The sequence below is a fragment of the Stigmatopora argus genome, chromosome 23, assembly GCF_051989625.1.
Source record: "Stigmatopora argus isolate UIUO_Sarg chromosome 23, RoL_Sarg_1.0, whole genome shotgun sequence".
Classification (NCBI taxonomy): Eukaryota; Metazoa; Chordata; class Actinopteri; order Syngnathiformes; family Syngnathidae; genus Stigmatopora; species Stigmatopora argus.
The window spans coordinates 3,008,375-3,027,808 of record NC_135409.1 but is presented as its reverse complement, the minus strand read 5'-3'; the positions used below and the strand labels follow the sequence as shown (position 1 = coordinate 3,027,808).

The 19,434-nt window shown below is 45.3% G+C and overlaps 2 protein-coding genes across 2 annotated transcripts; one reads left to right on the top strand and one right to left on the bottom strand.

Moving 5' to 3' along the window:
- Positions 1-8: 8 nt before the first annotated feature.
- On the top strand, positions 9-9,637 carry gnptab (N-acetylglucosamine-1-phosphate transferase subunits alpha and beta). Its single transcript, XM_077593463.1, has 22 exons — positions 9-306; positions 711-796; positions 997-1,116; positions 1,194-1,244; positions 1,304-1,506; positions 2,553-2,617; positions 2,698-2,832; positions 4,434-4,595; positions 4,725-4,904; positions 4,971-5,141; positions 5,203-5,326; positions 5,405-5,614; positions 5,684-5,792; positions 5,851-6,553; positions 6,646-6,845; positions 6,915-7,134; positions 7,211-7,324; positions 7,397-7,482; positions 7,560-7,658; positions 7,720-7,887; positions 8,613-8,703; positions 8,956-9,637. The coding sequence occupies exons 1-22, from the start codon at positions 145-147 to the stop codon at positions 9,025-9,027; spliced, it is 3,531 nt and encodes a 1,176-aa protein (XP_077449589.1). The 5' UTR covers positions 9-144; the 3' UTR covers positions 9,028-9,637.
- A 118-nt stretch (positions 9,638-9,755) lies between these two features.
- On the bottom strand, positions 9,756-19,059 carry chpt1 (choline phosphotransferase 1). The gene is made up of 8 exons (XM_077593471.1): positions 18,638-19,059; positions 15,375-15,522; positions 15,158-15,299; positions 14,990-15,074; positions 12,108-12,239; positions 11,881-12,039; positions 11,690-11,815; positions 9,756-10,685 (listed from the first exon to the last, which is right to left on the bottom strand). Exons 1-8 carry the CDS (start codon positions 18,875-18,877, stop codon positions 10,569-10,571), a joined length of 1,149 nt encoding a protein of 382 aa, XP_077449597.1. The 5' UTR covers positions 18,878-19,059; the 3' UTR covers positions 9,756-10,568.
- Between the last annotated feature and the right edge of the window lie 375 nt (positions 19,060-19,434).

Below are 19,434 nucleotides of genomic sequence, written 5' to 3'. Positions count from 1 at the left end.
TGAAGAAACTACCGCTTTTGTCCCCCAGAAGAAGCATTCACACGTATGGCTGTCATGTGCGCAGGAGGTCAGCTGACAAATCCCTCTTGCTTGTGATGCTCGTTGGGTCCCTTTCGCCACTTTTTACCCGCAAACGTCGAATGAATGCGGCGCTATGCTTGGCCCCGGAGAGCCATGGTAGTCATCAACTCGGTGTTGAAGCTCCTCCAGCGGCAGACGTACACCTGTCTGTCCCACCGCTATGGACTCTACCTCTGCTTCGGAGGCATCGTTCTGATGATCGTCTCTGCTTTTCAATTCGGGGAGGTGAATAACTCACGTTTTATTTGTTTACGTACGGGGAAATACGGTACGGTTATATATGACCACAATCGGCTCTGATTGTTGTCTCGCCCCAGCTGTTGCTCACCGCCTGCGGCCACATTGCAATCACCAGAACAACGATACGAATAGAAACCCCAAGATACGAACTGTCGCGTCTTTGGTGAAGGGTTTCTCGTACCGTTTGCTCCGAGGAGAGTTTCTCCAGAATTATGCATTGAAAAAAAATCACTTATGATATTGCCACTTATTTCCGGGTATGATCATTTGACAGATGTCACTCGTATGCACGAATATAACGAAGCCAACACATAACAGCTTCAAAGAGCAGCATTCTGTCTTCTAATATAAATCTAACCCAAGCAAAAAAATATGTGGGTTCTCTCCAGGTTGTGGTCGAGTGGAGCCGAGACCAGTACCATGTGCTCTTTGACTCCTACAGAGACAATTTGGCTGGCAAATCCTTTCAAAGCAGGTCTGACAGGTTCCTTACTTACATATTTGTATATTACTTATTCATGTTTTTACTGGGAAAACGCACTTTGTGGAGTAGCACCACCAATTTCGTTTTACGCAGCTGTGTATGATGACAATAAAGGCTTTTGATTGTTTTGAGAGCAATTTCATTTCTTGCTTCGCTCCTGACAAGCAAGCTTCCCATTTGTTCTCCTATAGACTCTGCCTGCCCATGCCCATCGATGTGGTCTACACGTGGGTCAACGGCACCGATGTGGCGCTACTGAAGGAGCTGAAGCTGGTGCGAGAGCAACTGGCGGAGGAGCAGAGAGCGCTTCGGTACGCCCACTTGGTGTCTTGACTTTGAGTTGAATCCAGCGAATGTATTCATTTTGGCTTTCCTCCGATCCACGTAGAGAACGTTTGGGAAAAAACGCAAGTGAGACGACCGAAGAGCCAAAAGCCAGGTATCGCTGAATCTGCTTTTATAAAAGTCGACCTTTCCTGACCGCCGTCACTTTGCCAGGGCCAAAGCGGAATGCTTGCTGTCCCATTGTGTGGTAGCGCCAATGCTCGCGTTGGATCCCGCCCTGCCCCCAAACACGACGCTCCAGGAGCTGCCCTCGTTCTCCGCCTCGTTGACTGGCGCCAAAGAGGTGCTGCAGCTCCGTAGGCCCGTCCCTCCAACCACCGCCGCCACTGTGCTGGTCTTTGCTTCTCAGGCTGATGGTAAAGGAAAACATTTAGCGAGAAGCTAACGTTGTCAGTAAACTCTACTTACAAAATGAATTGGTTCCAAAACTAATTTTGTAAGTAGAGCAGTACTTTATATGTAAATACTCTAATTCGTTCCACGGTCCCCACAAAACTACCTCCTACATAAACCCTTACAATTCATCAAAGTGTCCAAATTTTATAGGAAAAGTGTGAAGACACAAAAATGAGAGAACATGACCATACATTTATTTAATAAGCCATTCAAATGAATAAACATGCAAAATCTATTCGTGTTGTATTGCATGTGCACTAGTGTCAGGAAGCTAACATTAGGCAAGCATAAGTTTAAGAAGACAAAGGCGGTCAAAGAAACATGGAGGGTTGTTGTGAGACAGCCAATGAGAGCCCAGTAGAGTGTGGGGAAATTGTCAAGCAAGAGCAGTGCATCTGCGAAAATTCTGCGAAAAGGTTTCGTAACCTAAAAATGTTGTACCTAGAGGCATTCGTAAGTAGCGGTATGACCGTACTCTAAATATGTTGATGTTTATTTTGAGCACTCAATTATACATAAACACAATATCCTTCAAAATCATTATTTACACGTGACAGGGAGTGGGAAATCGCTTACCCCTATCCGTCCAATTTGAAGTACGTACACATAATACAACAAACAAAGACAAAAAAGGTAGCAAAGCAAGCAAAACCGAGTAACTCAAGAACAACCAACCAAACCAGTTCAGAGTTGGCTGATCATAGTCATATATTTTTGCTTATTATTTTTTTAACTAATGCACACCAATGACAACATGCATTACCATTGAGTGATTTATCATTGTACTGTGAGCATACCATATTTTTGTGCAAAGATTTAAATTTGTGGATGTTTTCACAGTGCTTGATATAAATATCCAAATTATCACTCCATATACTGACACACAGAAATGTTTGAAATCTGGGTGTTATAAATTTTCCACCGCGACCATAATGAGGATAAAGTGGTTTAGAAAATGAGATGAGAGATACATTTTCCACAAATGATGCTGATGCTCATCTTCTAGCTGAGAAAGCCTACGTGGACGCCTTCAAGGAAGACCGTCAATTCTCGGTTTCAAGATGCTACCTGGTAATTTTCACTCGCTCCATTTGTTGTTGCTTTTCCAAAAAATTGTGGCAGTTTAAAATTTGCCTACCGCTTTTCCCCAGACGACAGATAGAGAGGCTCCGGGTCTCATCCGCATGCCGATGCTGGCCTACCTCAGCGGCTTCCCGGGGTCCTTTAAGGAGACAGAGCAGCTGAGAGCCAAACTGCCCGCTTTCGTCACTGACAAGATCAAGCAGGTGGGTATTCTTGTTTAAAAAACATGTTTTGATTTTTGGACCAATAGAAACAAAGAACTGTTAGGACGGGCTTTACAAACTAGTGAAACTTGTTGGTCAAACACGACTTTTCACGGTTGAAAAAATAACTAGGAAATCATATTTTCACACCTGTCAGTATTTTATAGGTTTTTGATCATTTCAAATTGTGTACACCGTATAACAACTTTTGTAAGGGGAGAATTATTTTTTTTAAAGTTTTTTTTTTTGTAAAACCGATCTCGTTTTACCCATTTCGGCTCCAATCCGGATCGTCTCAGCCACTGGCAGCAGACGGAAACATCATCGTCGATAGCTAACGTTGTCATGCTTGGAGCTTGATATGCGCGTCAGTCACTTCCGCCCTTTTCACTAAATAAATATAGTGCGTCAAGAAAGCAATGTTCCCAGATAGTCAAGCTGTCAGCGTCATACAGCGTTCTCTACAGAATCTTGAATTTAGTGCATACAAAAGGCGCACCGACTGATTGGGCACTACGTCCACTTTGGGGGAAATTTGAGACTTTTAAGTGGCACCTATGTGAGTAAATATGTGCCGCGTTGCATTTGTATGGTTTATTATGACTTAATAAGGGGTATAGCAAACATTAATAAGGGGAGCAATTGCCCGAGGTTGACAGGTATGTGTTTTATACCAATGATGACAACGAAACAGTAATGAGATGTACGTAATTAAAAAAATAAAAACTTAAATACCCCTTTACAAGCAGCAGGTAGCGCCGTTGCACTCTCAAACACAAATACTCACGTTGCTGTTCCTCTGTTTGCCACAAGATACCGCCGTCCAAAGATGGCCCCTGGCAGTGAACGTTTGCATGCCTTTGACGGTAATAGATGTCTAATTCATTTGAACCAGAAACGCCTGGCAGTGAGTCTATTGCAGCAAATGTGTTCATCGTTATCAGAATTATTTGCGACCTCTGCATGTCAGCTGACTTGTTTGTTCTATTTGGCTGGGTAAATTGGGGTCCGTTTGTTGTTTCCTGGTGGTGTCGGGCCCGTTCTGCGAAAAGGGGGTGCGGTCGAGGCGCGCTGTTGAGAGATGGTCCGTATTTATAGCCGCTCTTGATGAAAGACCGCCGCCACGCTGCGTAGACGTCTTTGTCAGAGCGGGTTTTGTTTGTGTTTAGGTCAAGAGACCGTCAGTTCTTTTGACAATGACTAACAATAAAAGTTGGCTTTGCGTGGCAGCCGCGCCAGCATTATTGGTCCCCCACTGACGACCATATTAGAGAGGCAACTCGATCCGGGTGGCACTGGCGCCGTAAGACCCGAGTAATCCTCACCTAAAGGAGAAAAAGTCACCGAGAAGGTGGCAGCGGGCCAGATCATGTGAGACACTCGATGATGGAGTGAAGCGGCGAGCGAATGCTTTCCTGGGAAGCTTAAAGATGGAGGAAGGGTCGGCCCTTGTGGGATGACATCATAGAATTTTCCAAACTGAATACATTGGCCGGCTATATTTAGCCAAGGGGATCTCGGATGTCACCGTGGCGTCAACGAATGGCGCTGGGTGAGTTTGAAATGAAGCTGTAGCTCATCTCAAATGGTTTGTTCTGCAGTTTGAGTTGTACACGGAGGCCAGTATTGCTTTGCTCCACCTCAAAAGCCTGCAAGACTTCACCGACCTCATGCAAAAGTCAAAGAAGAACCTAACGCTAGAGGGGAAAGAGCTACGCGTTAGCCCCGCCTACCTCTTCTGGGACCTGACTGCCATCTCACAGGTCAATAAGAAAAGATTGGACTGAGGCAAAAGTCTAGTCCTTTGTTAAAGAAAAGTCATTTACGTCAGATAGTATTGTCTTTACCGTCGCATTACAAACGCCCTATCGATGCCCCTCTCTGTCGTCCAGTCCAAGCACGACGAAGACGTCTCGGCCAGTCGCTTCGAGGACAACGAGGAGCTGCGCTACTCTTTGCGCTCAGTGGAGAAACACGCCCCGTGGGTGCGACACGTCTTTGTGGTCACCAACGGGCAGATTCCCTCCTGGCTCAACCTGGACAGTCCTCGCGTTTCAGTCGTCAGCCATCAGGTAACGTCGGGACGCGCCGGAACCACAATGGGCTCCGTTTCCGAAAGGTCTCGCTTTGAACCGCAGGAGCTCTTCTTGAACCGCAGCCACCTCCCTACCTTCAGCTCGCCGGCCATCGAGAGCCACATCCACCGCATCCCGGGGCTCTCGCAGAAGTTCATCTACCTCAACGACGACGTGATGTTCGGCAAAGACGTCTGGCCGGACGACTTTTACAGCCATTCCAAGGGACAGAAGGTGCTTCTATTTAAGTTGTGCGATACCAGAACCGCCAGGTGACCATTCTCCGCTCCGCCAGGTGTATCTCACTTGGCCCGTTCCCAATTGCGCGGAAGGCTGCCCAGGATCTTGGATCAAAGATGGCTATTGCGACAAAGCGTGCAACAACTCAGCCTGTGACTGGGATGGAGGAGACTGCACGGGTAAAGACGGACTTAAGTTTAGGGAAGCGACTTGGACTCCAAAGTCGTTAGTGTTTTTTTCTTATTTTTTTTCTTCAGGAGCCGCCGGTAGCGGCAGATTCCCCGGTGTGATCGGCAGTCCCGGCGGAGGCGGCGGGCCGGGGTGGCAGTTTGCCGGCGGTCAAGGCGGCCTGGCCGGAACCTCCTACTGTAACCAAGGTTGCGCCACCTCCTGGCTGGCGGACAAGTTCTGCGACCAAGCCTGCAACGTGCTCGCTTGCGGCTTTGACGTGGGCGACTGCGGCACAGGTGAATTTCGGGGATATGGACGACTCCTCGAGTACTGGGCAAGTTCTTGACCAATGTTTTGTGCTCCAGACCGCTTTGGGGAGCTGCTGCGGGTCAATCTGCTGCGCAACGTGACTGCCTACAACCTCCCCGTCGGGGAGATTCGACCTTACTTCAGCTTTAAAGGGCTGGCTCAGAGGTAGCTATGCAGAGGAATGGGAAAATCTACAGTAGCGTCACTTGGATCTACTTTACAGGGTCTCGGAGGCTCACGTGGTCGACAACCCGGTGGTGCGCCACACCTCGGTGGCGAACAAATGGAAGACTATCCACCTTCTGCTCCACGCCGGCCACAATGCCACCGTCGTCCATTACAATCTCACCTTCCAAAAAGAGGACGGCGCGGGTTTCACCAAGATATTTACCGTGGCCGTCGACACGCGTCAACTTCCGCAGGTTAATGGTACACAAAAAGGCCAGGGAAAAAGTTCCAGCCAGAAGCTCCCAGCGACCACGGAACCTCCCTTTTTGTTCTCGGATGTGCCGGAGGACAAGAGGGGTCCCAAGATCCGGGAAAAGCCGGCGCACCAACTGGAAGTTGTGGTGGAAGTTCCCGCCATCAACGAATCGCTCTTGCCGGCTCCTTTGCACGGCGCGCTTCAGAAACTGGATGAGAAGCTATTGAGAGGCGATATCACCCTGAAGGGCTACAACCTAACCAAGGCTCAGCTGCTGATCACCAATCGGGAAGAACAGGACCGAGCGCGACTCGTTCCGACCGTGCCGCAGAGGCCAAAAAACACGAAGCTGCTGAGCCAAATTACCAAAATGAAGAGCACCGGAAGCCAAGCGGAGCTTCCCCTCATCGCCGGAGTCGGGAGGAGGCTTCAACACTTTGTTCTCGCTGACAGAGGCTTCTTGCCGTGGGAGAGGAGGAAGTACTTTCAAGACCTTCTCGAGGTGAACTAACTCATCGAGCGATGGGAAGGAAGTCTGGATGCCGTCGGGATCTCAAACCAAAGTGTCTGAGTGGTCTGTTTTTTTTTCAACAGGAAGGAGAACGGCTGCAAAGCAAGCTGACCTACGACGTCGATGGCCGGGCGGCCGGTCGCAAACTGCAAGACACCTTTGCAGACTCGCTACGTCACGTCAACAAGCTGCTCAACCGCCAGTTTGGCTTCGCCTCTCGCAAAGTCCCCGCACACATGCCGCATATGATTGACAGGCTGGTCATGCAGGAGCTGCAGGACACGTAAGTGACGGCAACTGGGCGGAGGGCAGTTCATACTTTGTACCTAAATTGCTTCGTAATTTGTCCAAGATTCCCAGAGGACTTTGACCAGACGTCCAGCCACCGTGTACGTCACCCAGATGACATGCAGTTCGCCTTCTCCTACTTCTACTTCCTGATGAGCACTCAGCAGCAGCTCAGCATCTCGGAGGTGTTCGACGAGGTGGACACTGACTCCTCCGGCGTTCTGTCCGATCGCGAGATACGGACTCTTGCCACGAGACTTCACGAGCTGCCCCTCAGCCTTCAGGTCCTTCTGCTAAAGCAACCTTTATTTGGTATTAGTTTCCTAAAAAACCACTCGTTAATATGCTATTTTCTTCTAGGACCTGACGAGTTTGGAACAGATGTTGATCAACTGCTCCAAGATGCTACCGAGGAACTTGAGCCAGCTCCACCTGGTGAACCCCACCCAGGAGTCGTACTACGACCACAGCATGGTGAAAGCCTTCGTTCAAACACATAAATTCCATCTTTGGCCTCAAAGTAATGTTGGAGATTCTCGTTTCTAGCCACCGGTCACCAAAGGTCTCATCACGCACTGCACGCCTATCACGGAGCGCATTCGCAAAGCCTTTGTGGACCAGAACAAGTACAAGTGAGACGTCTACTACTAGTGACGCTAGCTAGCGTCTTTCGAACACTCCTCTTTTAAAAAGTTGGCCACTTCTGCAGATTTGAGATCAAGGGGGAGGAAGACATAGCGTTCAAAATGGTCCGCACCAACGTCTCCCACGTCGTCGGCCAGTTGGACGACATCAGAAAAAATCCCAGGTGGCGCCCGTCCCCACCATTGGTTTTCGTTTATGGCATTTCCTAACGCCTTCTCCCGCAGGAAGTTCATCTGCTTAAACGACAACATCGACCACGCCCATAAGGACGCCGCCACGGTGAAGGCCGTTTTAAGGGACTTCTACGACTCCATGTTCCCGCTGCCGTCCCAGTTCGAGCTACCCAGAGAATACCGCAACCGCTTCTTGCACTTGGAGGAGCTTCAGGAATGGTGAGTTCAAAGAGTAAAGCCCGAACACAGAGACCCGTGATATACACAAGGCTAGCCGTCCGTCCAATCGTGTTCCTTCAAAAACTGAAGTAAAATAAGCACAGTCAAGTCAGGTTAGGCTATGACAGACTCCCTTATGGCATATTAAAATCAGTTTCATCTTGTAAAAACCCTCAGATAATAATTCTGCATACAAGAATCGGTAGGTGAATTGCACGTCAGGAATATTATCGATCTTTGTCCAAATATGGTTCCCGGGACAAAATGTCCAACACAAAAATAATAGAAACATTTCACCAAGCCAAAATGCGGGGAAGTCAAACGTAAACACCACGGCCGCGAACACGACCTCCCCGTTGAAGGTAAATAATACGTCTCTCGGCGCGGCAGTTGCTAATAATGGCCGCCTCCTAACATCACGAGCGCCGTCACCGCGCAGAGCCAAGTGTTGCCAGCTTGTCACCATGGGGATCCCGAGGGGAGCGGGGTCATGTCCAGACACCCCCGCTTTTTCTTCAGGGTCAGGCCTCACACAGACTTTAAAATTAGACGAGCCTCCTGAGATGGAGTGGTAAGCTGAGCGTTTCAGCACCTCCTTGAGTGTCTTCTGAGTGAACTACTGTCACCACTTGACCTTGCGTCATTCATTCGATCCCTTTTGTTCGTCCACTGACATGTCTGGATGCGTCCTCACCTAACGGAACGGCTCCACCTTCCCATTCTAGGAGAGAATATCGGGACAAGCTGAAGTTCTGGACCCACTGCGTCCTGGTGACACTGGTGACCTTCACCTTCTTGTCTTTCTTCGCCGAACAGGTCAGTGTCTCACGTGTCCTCCTCCGGTGCCAGGAGTGCTGACTCCGCCGAAACAAAAAAAAACCTTGTGACTCTCGGCGCGTTTTCCATCAATTTGCTCGGCCCCAAATTCAAGTGAAAGATCCAATCACTCGATTTGAACAGTTAGGCCAAACTTAATAATGCCGCCGCCAACTGTAACATTTGCTACCTTCATCAAAACACCTTCCGATATCACAGTGCTCTCTTGACGTCCTCCTGTTTTCCCCGCAGTTCATCCACTTGAAGCGCAAGCTTTTCTCCCGACGCAAAACAGCCCAGCAGGTCATGCCCGAGCGAGTTTAAATCGGGAAGTCCTCCACCTCCATCCTGCTCAGTGGAGGTTTCCCACGAGGATTTGTCCTTCCTTCCGTTGACGGACAATGACGGAAAGCCAGAGAAGAAGCCTATGAATGTCGCTTTCTCTCATCTTTCTATGCGCAACACTCCCGAAGACCCGTTCCATCAGTTATTTTCTGGGCCAAACGGACGATTAGATGGGTTTCTGAAGTGTCCTAATAGGGGAAATTTGGGACATTTTTTACTGTGTAGTATGTTTTAATGAAATTGTGGGTGAAGGAGTCATTAATTTAAGTCCTTGTCAGTTTTGTCTACCAATATGGGTTCGAGAAGTGCCTTATTTATTCCTGTAATATTTTTTACACGTGCTTATGTATAACTACCGGTACGTGTGGGTTTAGGAATCGGTCTTAATATTTTTTGGGGTGGACACAGCAGCTTATTCATTCGTCGTCTGCGCACACGTGTCCCCGTGGGACTCTGCAGATTCGTTATGTCTGAAATTCAGACACTTGGGCTCAACCTTTTTTTTTTTTAATTTGTGCTGCGCCACACTGTCGTCACCCTTTTAACTCCTTCACTGCCACTGACAGCCATAGACGTCAAACTGCTTAAACTGCTTGAGCGCCTTTGACGGCGACCAGTCCAATCACCATCAATCGTTGTAAACGTGTTGATTTGACAAAACACTAAAGCCGTTCAAACTGATTTTCTCTCAATTGCCACAGGAAGACTGCATGAAAAATATGATTTATTACAAACTTTCCTCCCTCCCACATATATTTGTTAGTAAAAATTTTCCGTATAGTCGTATTAGTGAACAGTGAAAACCGGTTAGATATTACAATGCATAGTTTGTCACAGAAACAAAGTCAGGTGTGACTTTTTAAGAGTACAACCCGGGAAACGCAACCTTAAGATAGTTGAGCAGTACCACAGAAGTATAGGAAATCCCTTTCATTCTCGTCAACCTGAAAAATAGGCGCAGGAGGAGAAAAAAATTAATTCGAGAGGAATTACAGACAGTTCTGCCGGCACATTCTCAAAAGAAAGGAAGCTTCTGTATACAATTCTCTGTTGAAAACACGTAGAAAATTGGTTTAGATTGATCGCAATTTTTTTAAGGACAACAAAATGAATTAAGGCGACTTCAGTTGAATTGGATACAATCACAACATTCAAAATTAGCCCTTAAGGGAGAAGTCAGAAAGCGGAACAATTCACGGTGAAATCGAAACGCTGTATCCCAAAACCTGCTGACCAAAACACCTCTTGGAAATCACGTATTCTACTCATTTTAACCACCTTGATTGAATTATCAATTTTAAAAAGATCGCTTACTTTTTGGATTAAAAATTCCCATAAAAAACTTTGGTATTTGATGTTTTTGTTTGTCTTTGGTGGAGAGTTTTACATTTTTCTTAGGCAGAGGTGGTCACTTGGCCGAGGCTCGGGGTGCAGGGTCTCATCTCGTCGTCGTCGTCCTCCGCTTTCAGGAGCGGGGAGAGATCCGCGTCTCCCCTAGTCTCCTCCCGCCGGGCAAGTTGTCAGTCGCGATGGGTGGGCTCTGACGGCGCGATGCTAAAGACGCGGATGCGCAGATGGCCGGCGATCTGTTGGCAAACATCTGTGCAGTAGCGTGCCAGGTCCACTACGGACAGCACCTGAAAAGCAGTCAAAGTATCGAAAGTTGATTTCCATTGCTTAGACCAGTGTCGTCTATGGCCAGTGCCAACGATAAATCCATAACTGTCCGCGTGGGTTGTACCTGGAATGCATCTCGTACAAAGTATGTTGTGTATGTTAGTATGTACAATGGCAATAAAGCTTTCAATTCAATAACATTGCAAGATTTGAATCATAATACAAAAATACCTTAACATACAAGTGTCCCAATTTGCGAAAAATTTGAGATACTAGCAAAATTCGAGCAATTTTTTTGCCTTGGTATACAATAACATCTTTGCCTCGGTTATCGCACAAAAATGTTTAAGTTTAATGTAACGTAAGATTAAAACGTGTGTATAGTAATCTAAGTTCATTTCAGTTAAATTTAAAGTTTGTTATGTTACAAACGCGTTGCCGTCAAGACTCTTCTGTCCTTTCTCTCTCTCTCTTGACCGCGTTAAGTCGCTACCGTCTGTCTGTACTGAATGTCACATTTTAGTATTAAAGATCAAAACCACTAGATAGGCATTTGTTACTTTGTGAGTAGGTGGTGAATTAAAACAAATAAAAATATGTTTTTCTATTGTAATATCCTGTTTTTGGTGGGGGGGGGGGGGGGGGGGGGGGGGGGGGGGGTTCAGAGGGTGGGAATGGAATAATTTGTAATTAGTTATTTTCTATGCGAAAAATTGATTTGAGATACGAGTAATTTGACATACGAGCTCACATACCTGTCAACCTCTGCCGATAACTGTCCTTATAAATGATTATTGATTCCCCTTACAAACCCCCAAAAAACCTTACAAACACCGTACGACTCGTACGGTGTTTGTAAGGTTTTTTGGGGGTTTGTAAGGGGAATCAATAATCATTTATAAGGGCAGTTATCGGCAAAGGTTGACAGGTATGAACTCAGTCCGGGTATGCATTAAGCGCTTAAAGTCTACCCACTTGAAACGGAGTGGACGTTTATTGCTATTAACTCGTAATGGGAACTTACCATGGCAATCCAGAGGACTATATGCTCGTCGATAAAGCTGTTAAAGTACTGGTTGAGGAAGAGGAGGCCCGGACCGATGAAGGCCGTGTCCGGGAGGTTGAGCTCGCTCTTTGTCATGTGCGCCACCTGTGCGGAAATCAAACTTAAAAATCTGCCGCTCTCTTTCTGAAGACAAACAACAGGGAGCGTACCACGAGCTTGTTGGAGATCTTGGCGATGACCATGCCGAAGGCGAGCAGGTAGAGGCAGGGGTGGTGCTCAAAGAGCTGGCTGGATGACTTCTTGAAGATGATGAAGGCCAGCGTGAGGATGAGGCCGATGTGCAAACCGGGACTCAGCACGCTGGTGTCCTACGTCGTACCGGTTGCGGATTAGCCAAGCCCGACGCGGCGGAAAATGTCACGCTTGGACGGCTTACTGCCACAGTGGAGCCGTTTTTGCCCACGCCGCCGTTGAGAATGACGTGGAAGTAGTTGTGGCAGGAGTAGAGGGCCCCGCCGATGATGCCGATGATGGGGAAGACGAACAGCTTCAGTCCAAAAACGGGCAACTTGAAAGCAACACAGATGGAAGAAAATGTCATTAGTCATCATTTTTAGAATATCTTTTTTAACAGCCCAATCTCAAAGAAGACGCTTTAAAGGGAGCCCTGAAGCAAATAGCCAAAATCTGTGAGTAATGGACTCAGGAAGAATTACCGGATTTTCTTGCATATTGACCGCCTCCGCGTATGAGCAGCACCCTTGAATTTTTTTAATTTGGCAATTTCTCTCGTTTAGACGCCCCCTGATTTACAATTTTCACCTCCATATTCAGGGTTTTAAAAGGGAGTACACATGTTACTTTGAAGGGAAAATCTTAAGAAAAATCATCGCACGTAGGATTTCTGAGATATTGCATGAATCGAAAGGATCGTATGCTGGATTGTACATTCCGAAAGGATGTTACCTGCACGTGGACAAATTGAAAAAAGAAGTCATGTACAGTACAACCAGGAAGTGTGTCCGAGTCTCTGATAAAAGGTAAGATGGCAGCGCCCTGACCAAGCGATGGCAGGTACAAGTAAGTGAGTTTTTATGTTTTCTTTAATTTAATTCCCAGACGTCAAAACAAATTGTTTAGCGTTTTATCTGTTTATCTTTTCTCTATTTTGAAATAAATGACAGTATCATCCGCATCGTCTTGCTTTATGCCGTATCGTCTGTCACTTTGCAGTAGTTCAAATTTGCCCTCTGTAGAGGATATTTGTAAACCTAAATATCTCCCACAGTGCATCTAATCGCATTAACTCCTTTTGTGCTCTACAGTTTCCCAACCTTTTTTGAGCAACGGCACATTTTTTTTTGCATTGAAAAAAATGTCAAGGGACAGACACCACCATCGGAAAATCTTTTCATTTAAAATGATGTCGCCTATATTAATAATAGTCATTGTCATCAAAGTTTTATCAGTAGGAATCACATATGATTCCAAAATGTAATTTTTTACATTGACCTTATGTCTGCGGACCCAGAATAACTTCCAGTTCGGGTTATGCAAAATTAAATAATGTTTTGAATCGCATAAGTTTGACTTTTCCCAAAATATTACTTAAATCTCCTAATATTACGCAAAAAAAAACGTTCTGCTCACACAGACTTTACGTCGCCAAAAGTTGAAACCAAACAACTTCCAGTTCATGTTAGAGAAAATTATGCAACAAAAGGACTGTTTCACAATTTGAATCTTGTAATAGTATAATCTATAATTTAACGTTCACCATATTTTGATTTTAACCTTGAAATAGTACAGTTTTAATCTCGTTATATTCATATTAATTTTCTCTCTGAATATTACATTGTATCACCAGTGTACTGCGGGACGGGAAACAGTGCTATAGAGCACATTCAAAACTTTTCAATGATACCAAATTTCTTTTGCAGTATTCTAATTACTTCACGTAGATTGCGGAATTTCAAAATAAATGTGATTGGACAACATTTTTTTTTTCCTGGTAGTCAGGAGGATACAAGCCTGTCATCATTTTTTCAGTTATAAATACGGCGTAAAATACAGTTCATAAGTTGCGCTTTCGATACGAGCAACCCGACTAATGAACAATTAGTTCATTAGAGAGAATATAGAAATATAGTACAGACGCTCCCCTACTTACGAACGAGTTAGGTTCCGAGCGATTGTTCATAAGTTGAATTTGTTTGTAAGTTGATTCAGTGCTATATTTTGAATTATAATTTATGTTTAAGGCCTATAGTATAAGTATATTGAAGGTTTATATAAGTGCATTTGTATGTTTAAGGCTTGTATAAGTAACACGCATTGGTTTGTACTAAAAAACATTTAATAAAATGGAGAGAATATGTACAGTACTGTATAGAGAGAGAGATTTATGTATTAGAAACTGGCCGAAAGAAGCGATCTAACGACGATTGCACAGTTTTCTTCTTTTTTTCATCATAAATGATGCGGTAGCACTGTGAGAAATAATGTGCAGGTGAGGAGATTTCATGTAACAGACAGGATAGTTCGTTCCATCCCTTCTAAAAGGGAACTTTTACAACAGTTGCGTTTGGGTTGGGGGCTCTTCATTTATTTTTGGTTGGAGTGTGTACACTCGCCGGCCTTGGAAAGTTCATGCATTCCAACTCATGTTTGTATCCCAGTGTAAATGGGTTGCGAGACCCACACAAACATACACATTCATACGCTTTGGTTACTTGTGCGAGCTCATCTGACGGGGTGCGGTGAGGTGGAGTTGGTGCCGCAGTCGATGTACCCAGAAAAGACCGATGCCTCCGACATATTCTTTTTTTTTTATGTTACTTGTATAGTATGATGTGACACCATTGAACTCAAGAGCCAACTTTTGTCGTTCAGCTATTTGGTCAAAGGACGTGTTGAAAAAGTGTTTTTTGGGGCTGACTTCTCTTTCATGGCGTGTTGACAGTAAATTATTTCACGCAACTTACACAATTTACGCAACTCACGCAACTTCCGCATTGCAACGAAGTGGGCAGAAGAAGGTAGATGCTGGGTGAGCTGAGCGCTCACAGCGCCAGGCGTCGGTTTTAGCGGCGGAAAGAAGTACTACTCGGAAAAAGGCGCAATACAAAATCGAACTTACCAACATTTTTCGACATAAACGCAATTTGCAGACATGTTCGTATGTACCGTTGTTCGTAAGTCGTATGTTCGTAAGTAGGGGAGCGTCTGTATAAGATATATATATAATAAGAAATATTCCGTTCATTTGAAGCGGCAGCAAACTTTCAAATCCAAATCCGGACTCCGAGGTTGAGTTACCGTGGTTTGCCAAAGGCTCACCCCGCCAAAGGCGGACATCAGGTACATGGCCATGATGGCGATCTGCACTTCGGTGACGTCGACCCTGCCAGGGAGAAAAAGAGGCGGATAAGAAGCCAGTGGGCGGGGCGGTCGCACGGCGAGCACCCGAGTGGGGGCGGAGCTCACAATCCAAAACGCAGCGTGCCGGAGACGTAGGTTTGCCAGTGTGCGCAGAAGAACATGAACATCCCGATGAAGCCGCAGAAAAATATCCAGTGAGGGTATCTGCCGATGCCGCAGGAAATGCACGTCCCCACGGCGACAAACACTGCGGGGAGACGAAAACATCTCTGTGAAAACCGTGGGAAGGGGAGGGGGGGACCCCAGAGCGGGTTTGAAGCACCTGTGGAGACGGCATCGCAGCCGTGGTCGAAGAGCTCGCCGAGAGCCGAGCTGCTATTGGTCCTGCGTGCCTGTTTGCCGTCAATGGCGTCCAGAGACTGGTACGCGAACAGGCCCACGGCGCTCAGGACGAAAACCCATGCTGGAGCCTGAAAAAGCCGTTGGATTTTAAAAAAAGCATCAGAGTATCATAAAACTTTTTTTTCGACCCAAGTAGAGCTGGGCGATATGAGAAAAAAAATATCACGATTGTGCAAGAAAGATAAAACTCCCACCTTACACTATGGAAAGTAAAGAATAAAACCTGCATACATATTGACATTTTTATAAATTTACCCTCAAACCAAAAGTTGCTGTCCAATATTGAATAAAATAATCAACTGAAGACATTGGCAAGCAGACTATTTTCAGCCTCACAAAAAGAAAGTAAATTTAGCTCACATATGGCCGTTTACAGGTGACCTCGCTCACTAGTCACCCACTCAAAATTATGCAATTTCACAGATTACATTTTGAGAAAATTGAAATTAAAGTTGCTAAATGGGTACTTTGTCATGGTTACATGTCCCATTTTTGTGGTACCGTAAATCAATCATTAATCAATCATTTCAATTTTCTCCATGTCTAATCTGTGAAATTGCATAATTTTGAGTAGGTGAGTAGTGAGAGGTCACCTTTTAGGATTGCCTGGGAACTATGGAAAAATCTTGATTTACAGTACTACAAAAATGGGAAGTGTTATCATGAACGAAGTATGCATGCAGTAACTTTAATTTCAATTTTTCCTCCAAATTTAATCTGTGAAATTGCATAATTTTGAGTATGTGTACTGCTAGGATTGACACCTTGTCTTGAAATGATGAAAAAATATTTATTTACAGTTACGGTATCATAAAAAAAGCATAATATTGTACTTGTGTTTTTTAATGCAGCTACTTTATTTCATTTTTAAATTATGAGCTATACGGTGCTGTTATTGTGACTGTTTAGAGCAGGGGTCCCCAAACTTTTTCCTGTGAGGGCCACATAACCTTTCCCTTCTCTGATGGGGGGCCGATATACATTACTCCCGATTTCTTCAGTTTGTAACAGAAAAAGTGTGACGATCGTAGGGGAGCTTAATTTTTTTTATTGTTTTCCAGAAAGCCACACATAACCAAATAACACTTTCCAGGTTCCTTACAGAAAAAAAGTCAGGAAACAAATAATAACCCTATTAATGAAATAAATAACTAAATAACCCTCTCTGAGTTCTTCACAGAAAAAAACAGGAAATAAATAACACTATTTATGAAATAAATAATAACTAAATAACTCTCTCTGGGTTCTTCATAGAAAAAAAAAGCCCTGGAACATTAACTTTCTGTTGTGCCATGCACAATCTTAACAGATAAAAGTTCAGCTCAGTTGTCAGTGCAGAATCTCTCTCACGTCAACACTTTGCAGCACAGTGCTTGCTGGTGAATTAGGCAGTGGACTCGTAGCGGGGCGGTGAGACCCCATTTTTTCCAACTCCCAGTTCATGCGTCCCATTAGACCGCGAGTTTCGCCCACCATGCTAGGAGCCCCGTCAGTCGTGATGCTAGCTAGCTTTGACTAGTCCAGGTCCAACTTCTCCATGGTTTGGCACACTTTGTCAAAAATATCCTCTCCCGTTGTAGTCCCTTTGAGACTTTGGAGGGCTGCCAGATCCTCGCATATCTCAAAGTTTGCGCTAACTCCACGAATAAAAATGAGCAGTTGCACTGTGTCTTGCACGTCCGTGCTTTCATCCAGTGCTAATGAAAAAAAGTCAAATTCTTTCGTCTTCTGCTGCAGCTGGGCATATACATTACTCCCGATTTCTTCAACGCGTCTGGTGATTGTACTCGCCGACAGACTTACGGCATTAAATGCATCTTTCTTCTCGGGACACACCTCCTCCGCGACAGCATCCATACATTTCTTAACAAACTCTCCGTCAGTGAAAGGCTTACCGCTGCTTGCTATCAGTTTAGCAACTCGAAAGCTGGCCCGAACGGATGCCTGGTTCAGCTGAGCTTGGCGTACAAATGTATTCTGCTGAGATAGTAGTTCACTTTTTCGCTTTGAGTTTGTCTGCTCGTATTTGGCCTTGCAAGCTATCGTACTTGTCTTTGTGACGGGATTCATAGTGTCGGCGAAGATTGTATTCTTTGAATACCGCCACCGTCTCTTGACAGATGAGACAAACAGCCTTTTCTTTGCATTGAACAAAAAAATAATCGTTTGTCCACTCCAGGTTAAATACCCTGCATTCTGAATCAATTTTTCTCTTACCTAACTTTTTCGCCATTATTCCGTTCTCTCTTTGACAGGGCGGGGCCTAGGTTTTTTTTGGGGCGAGGGGGGCGGGGGGATCAGGATTTGTATTTTTTTTTCCAAATAGGAAATAAATCCGATAGCATCTCTAGTATTGTTCAGAGGGCCGGGCTAAATGTGCTGACGGGCCGTATCCGGCCCGCGGGCCGTAGTTTGGTGACCCCTGGTTTAGAGTATTTTGAGGGTTTAAAAGCGCTACTAACACACGGTAGTGACCACTGCGTCGCCACTCTGGTGTTTTGAATGGAATTGTCGTAAAGCTTGGACTAAGCGGGCAGACTATTTTGAGTGTCCGCTCATTTGACCACGAAAACGCGAACGTCCGCTGGTTTGACCGCAGTCGTTGTAGAGACGAGGTAAAAAAAAAACGAACAACAGTTATATACTCCCAATGAAAATGTTCCTTAATGCAGCCTAATATACTGCCTGCAGTTTAATAAGTGAATAATCAATGCAGATAAGAATGCTGATAGATAAAATGTGGACTTTGGTTGAATTGTAAGCCACAAAGGCAATTGACACAACAAAAGGGCTCAACTAGTCCATTGCGTGTCCATAGGTGCTCGTAGATAAGTCATGACGTCAAATGAGAACCAGCGAGCAAGCGAAGGCTAAAAAAATGTTTAATTTCCGCATCGACAAACAAGGATAACTTTGTGTTCGGCTGTTGGTAAAAATCAAGCACTCGTTGAAGAAGAAAAAAAAACAAAGAATAGGCTCATTACGACACATTGTCCAGGAGTAATAACCTCGTCATCAAACACAAACGGGAGCGCTTTAAAGCTCCCCATACACATCTCGTTGCAAGTGTTTGATGGAAAAAGATAATACAAAAAGATTCCGATCAAAATAAGTTGAAATCGTCAGCCATATGCTAAGCACGTTTCCAAGTGGAAACGTGGTCCAAGGTCGCCCCCAACTCACCTCCTCGGTGGCCGTCGGGCAGTAAAACACGAGCAAAAGTGTGGAGACGATGTTGACGAACAGACCCACGATGGTGAGCGTATTCGGTGCGACCCATGTCGGGATTTGCTGGACGAGCCAGTTCCAATAGATCTGACACGGCGGTTCCAGAAGGGAGCGACCCGAAGCGCTGTACTTGTGCTCGTCCAGCCGCTTGAGTTGCGCGGTGGTCAGGGGTTCCGACCACAGGAAATGACCCATCTTTTCTCCTCCAAATAAACTGTCCCAAATCCCAGTGGGGCTCCCCGGGACAGAGGATTAAATTCGGCTACCTTATCGCGACCAAGGCCGAAACGTAACAGCGCATTTGGCCCGGAAAGAGATTGATTGTGTTTAGGCTATTTCCCAAACGGAACCATTAGCGTGCGATTGTGTTTCCGTCGGAGTTGAGTGAGACACGGGAAGAAGCAGTCACTTCCTGAACGGATCAACTTTATTACTACTATACTACATATACACTTTTCATGAAAAACAAATGCCATTTTGAAAGTTTTTGCCATTAAAAATCTTGACCTTCAGTTCTCCTAAATTATAAATCTTTAAAATCTATTCTATTATCTTAAATTTGGTTTTAGTGTTGGACTAGTCAAGTAATTAAAAACCAGTGGCGGGCCGTGCATTTCACACCTAGGCCTTCAGTAGTGCTAGGTCTGAATCAATCCAACCCTCAATTACTATTTTATGGCTATAAAAACTTTACTGCAGCTACAGCTGCGCACAAAAAACACTGGTGAATTGTAATATAACATAAACAAATT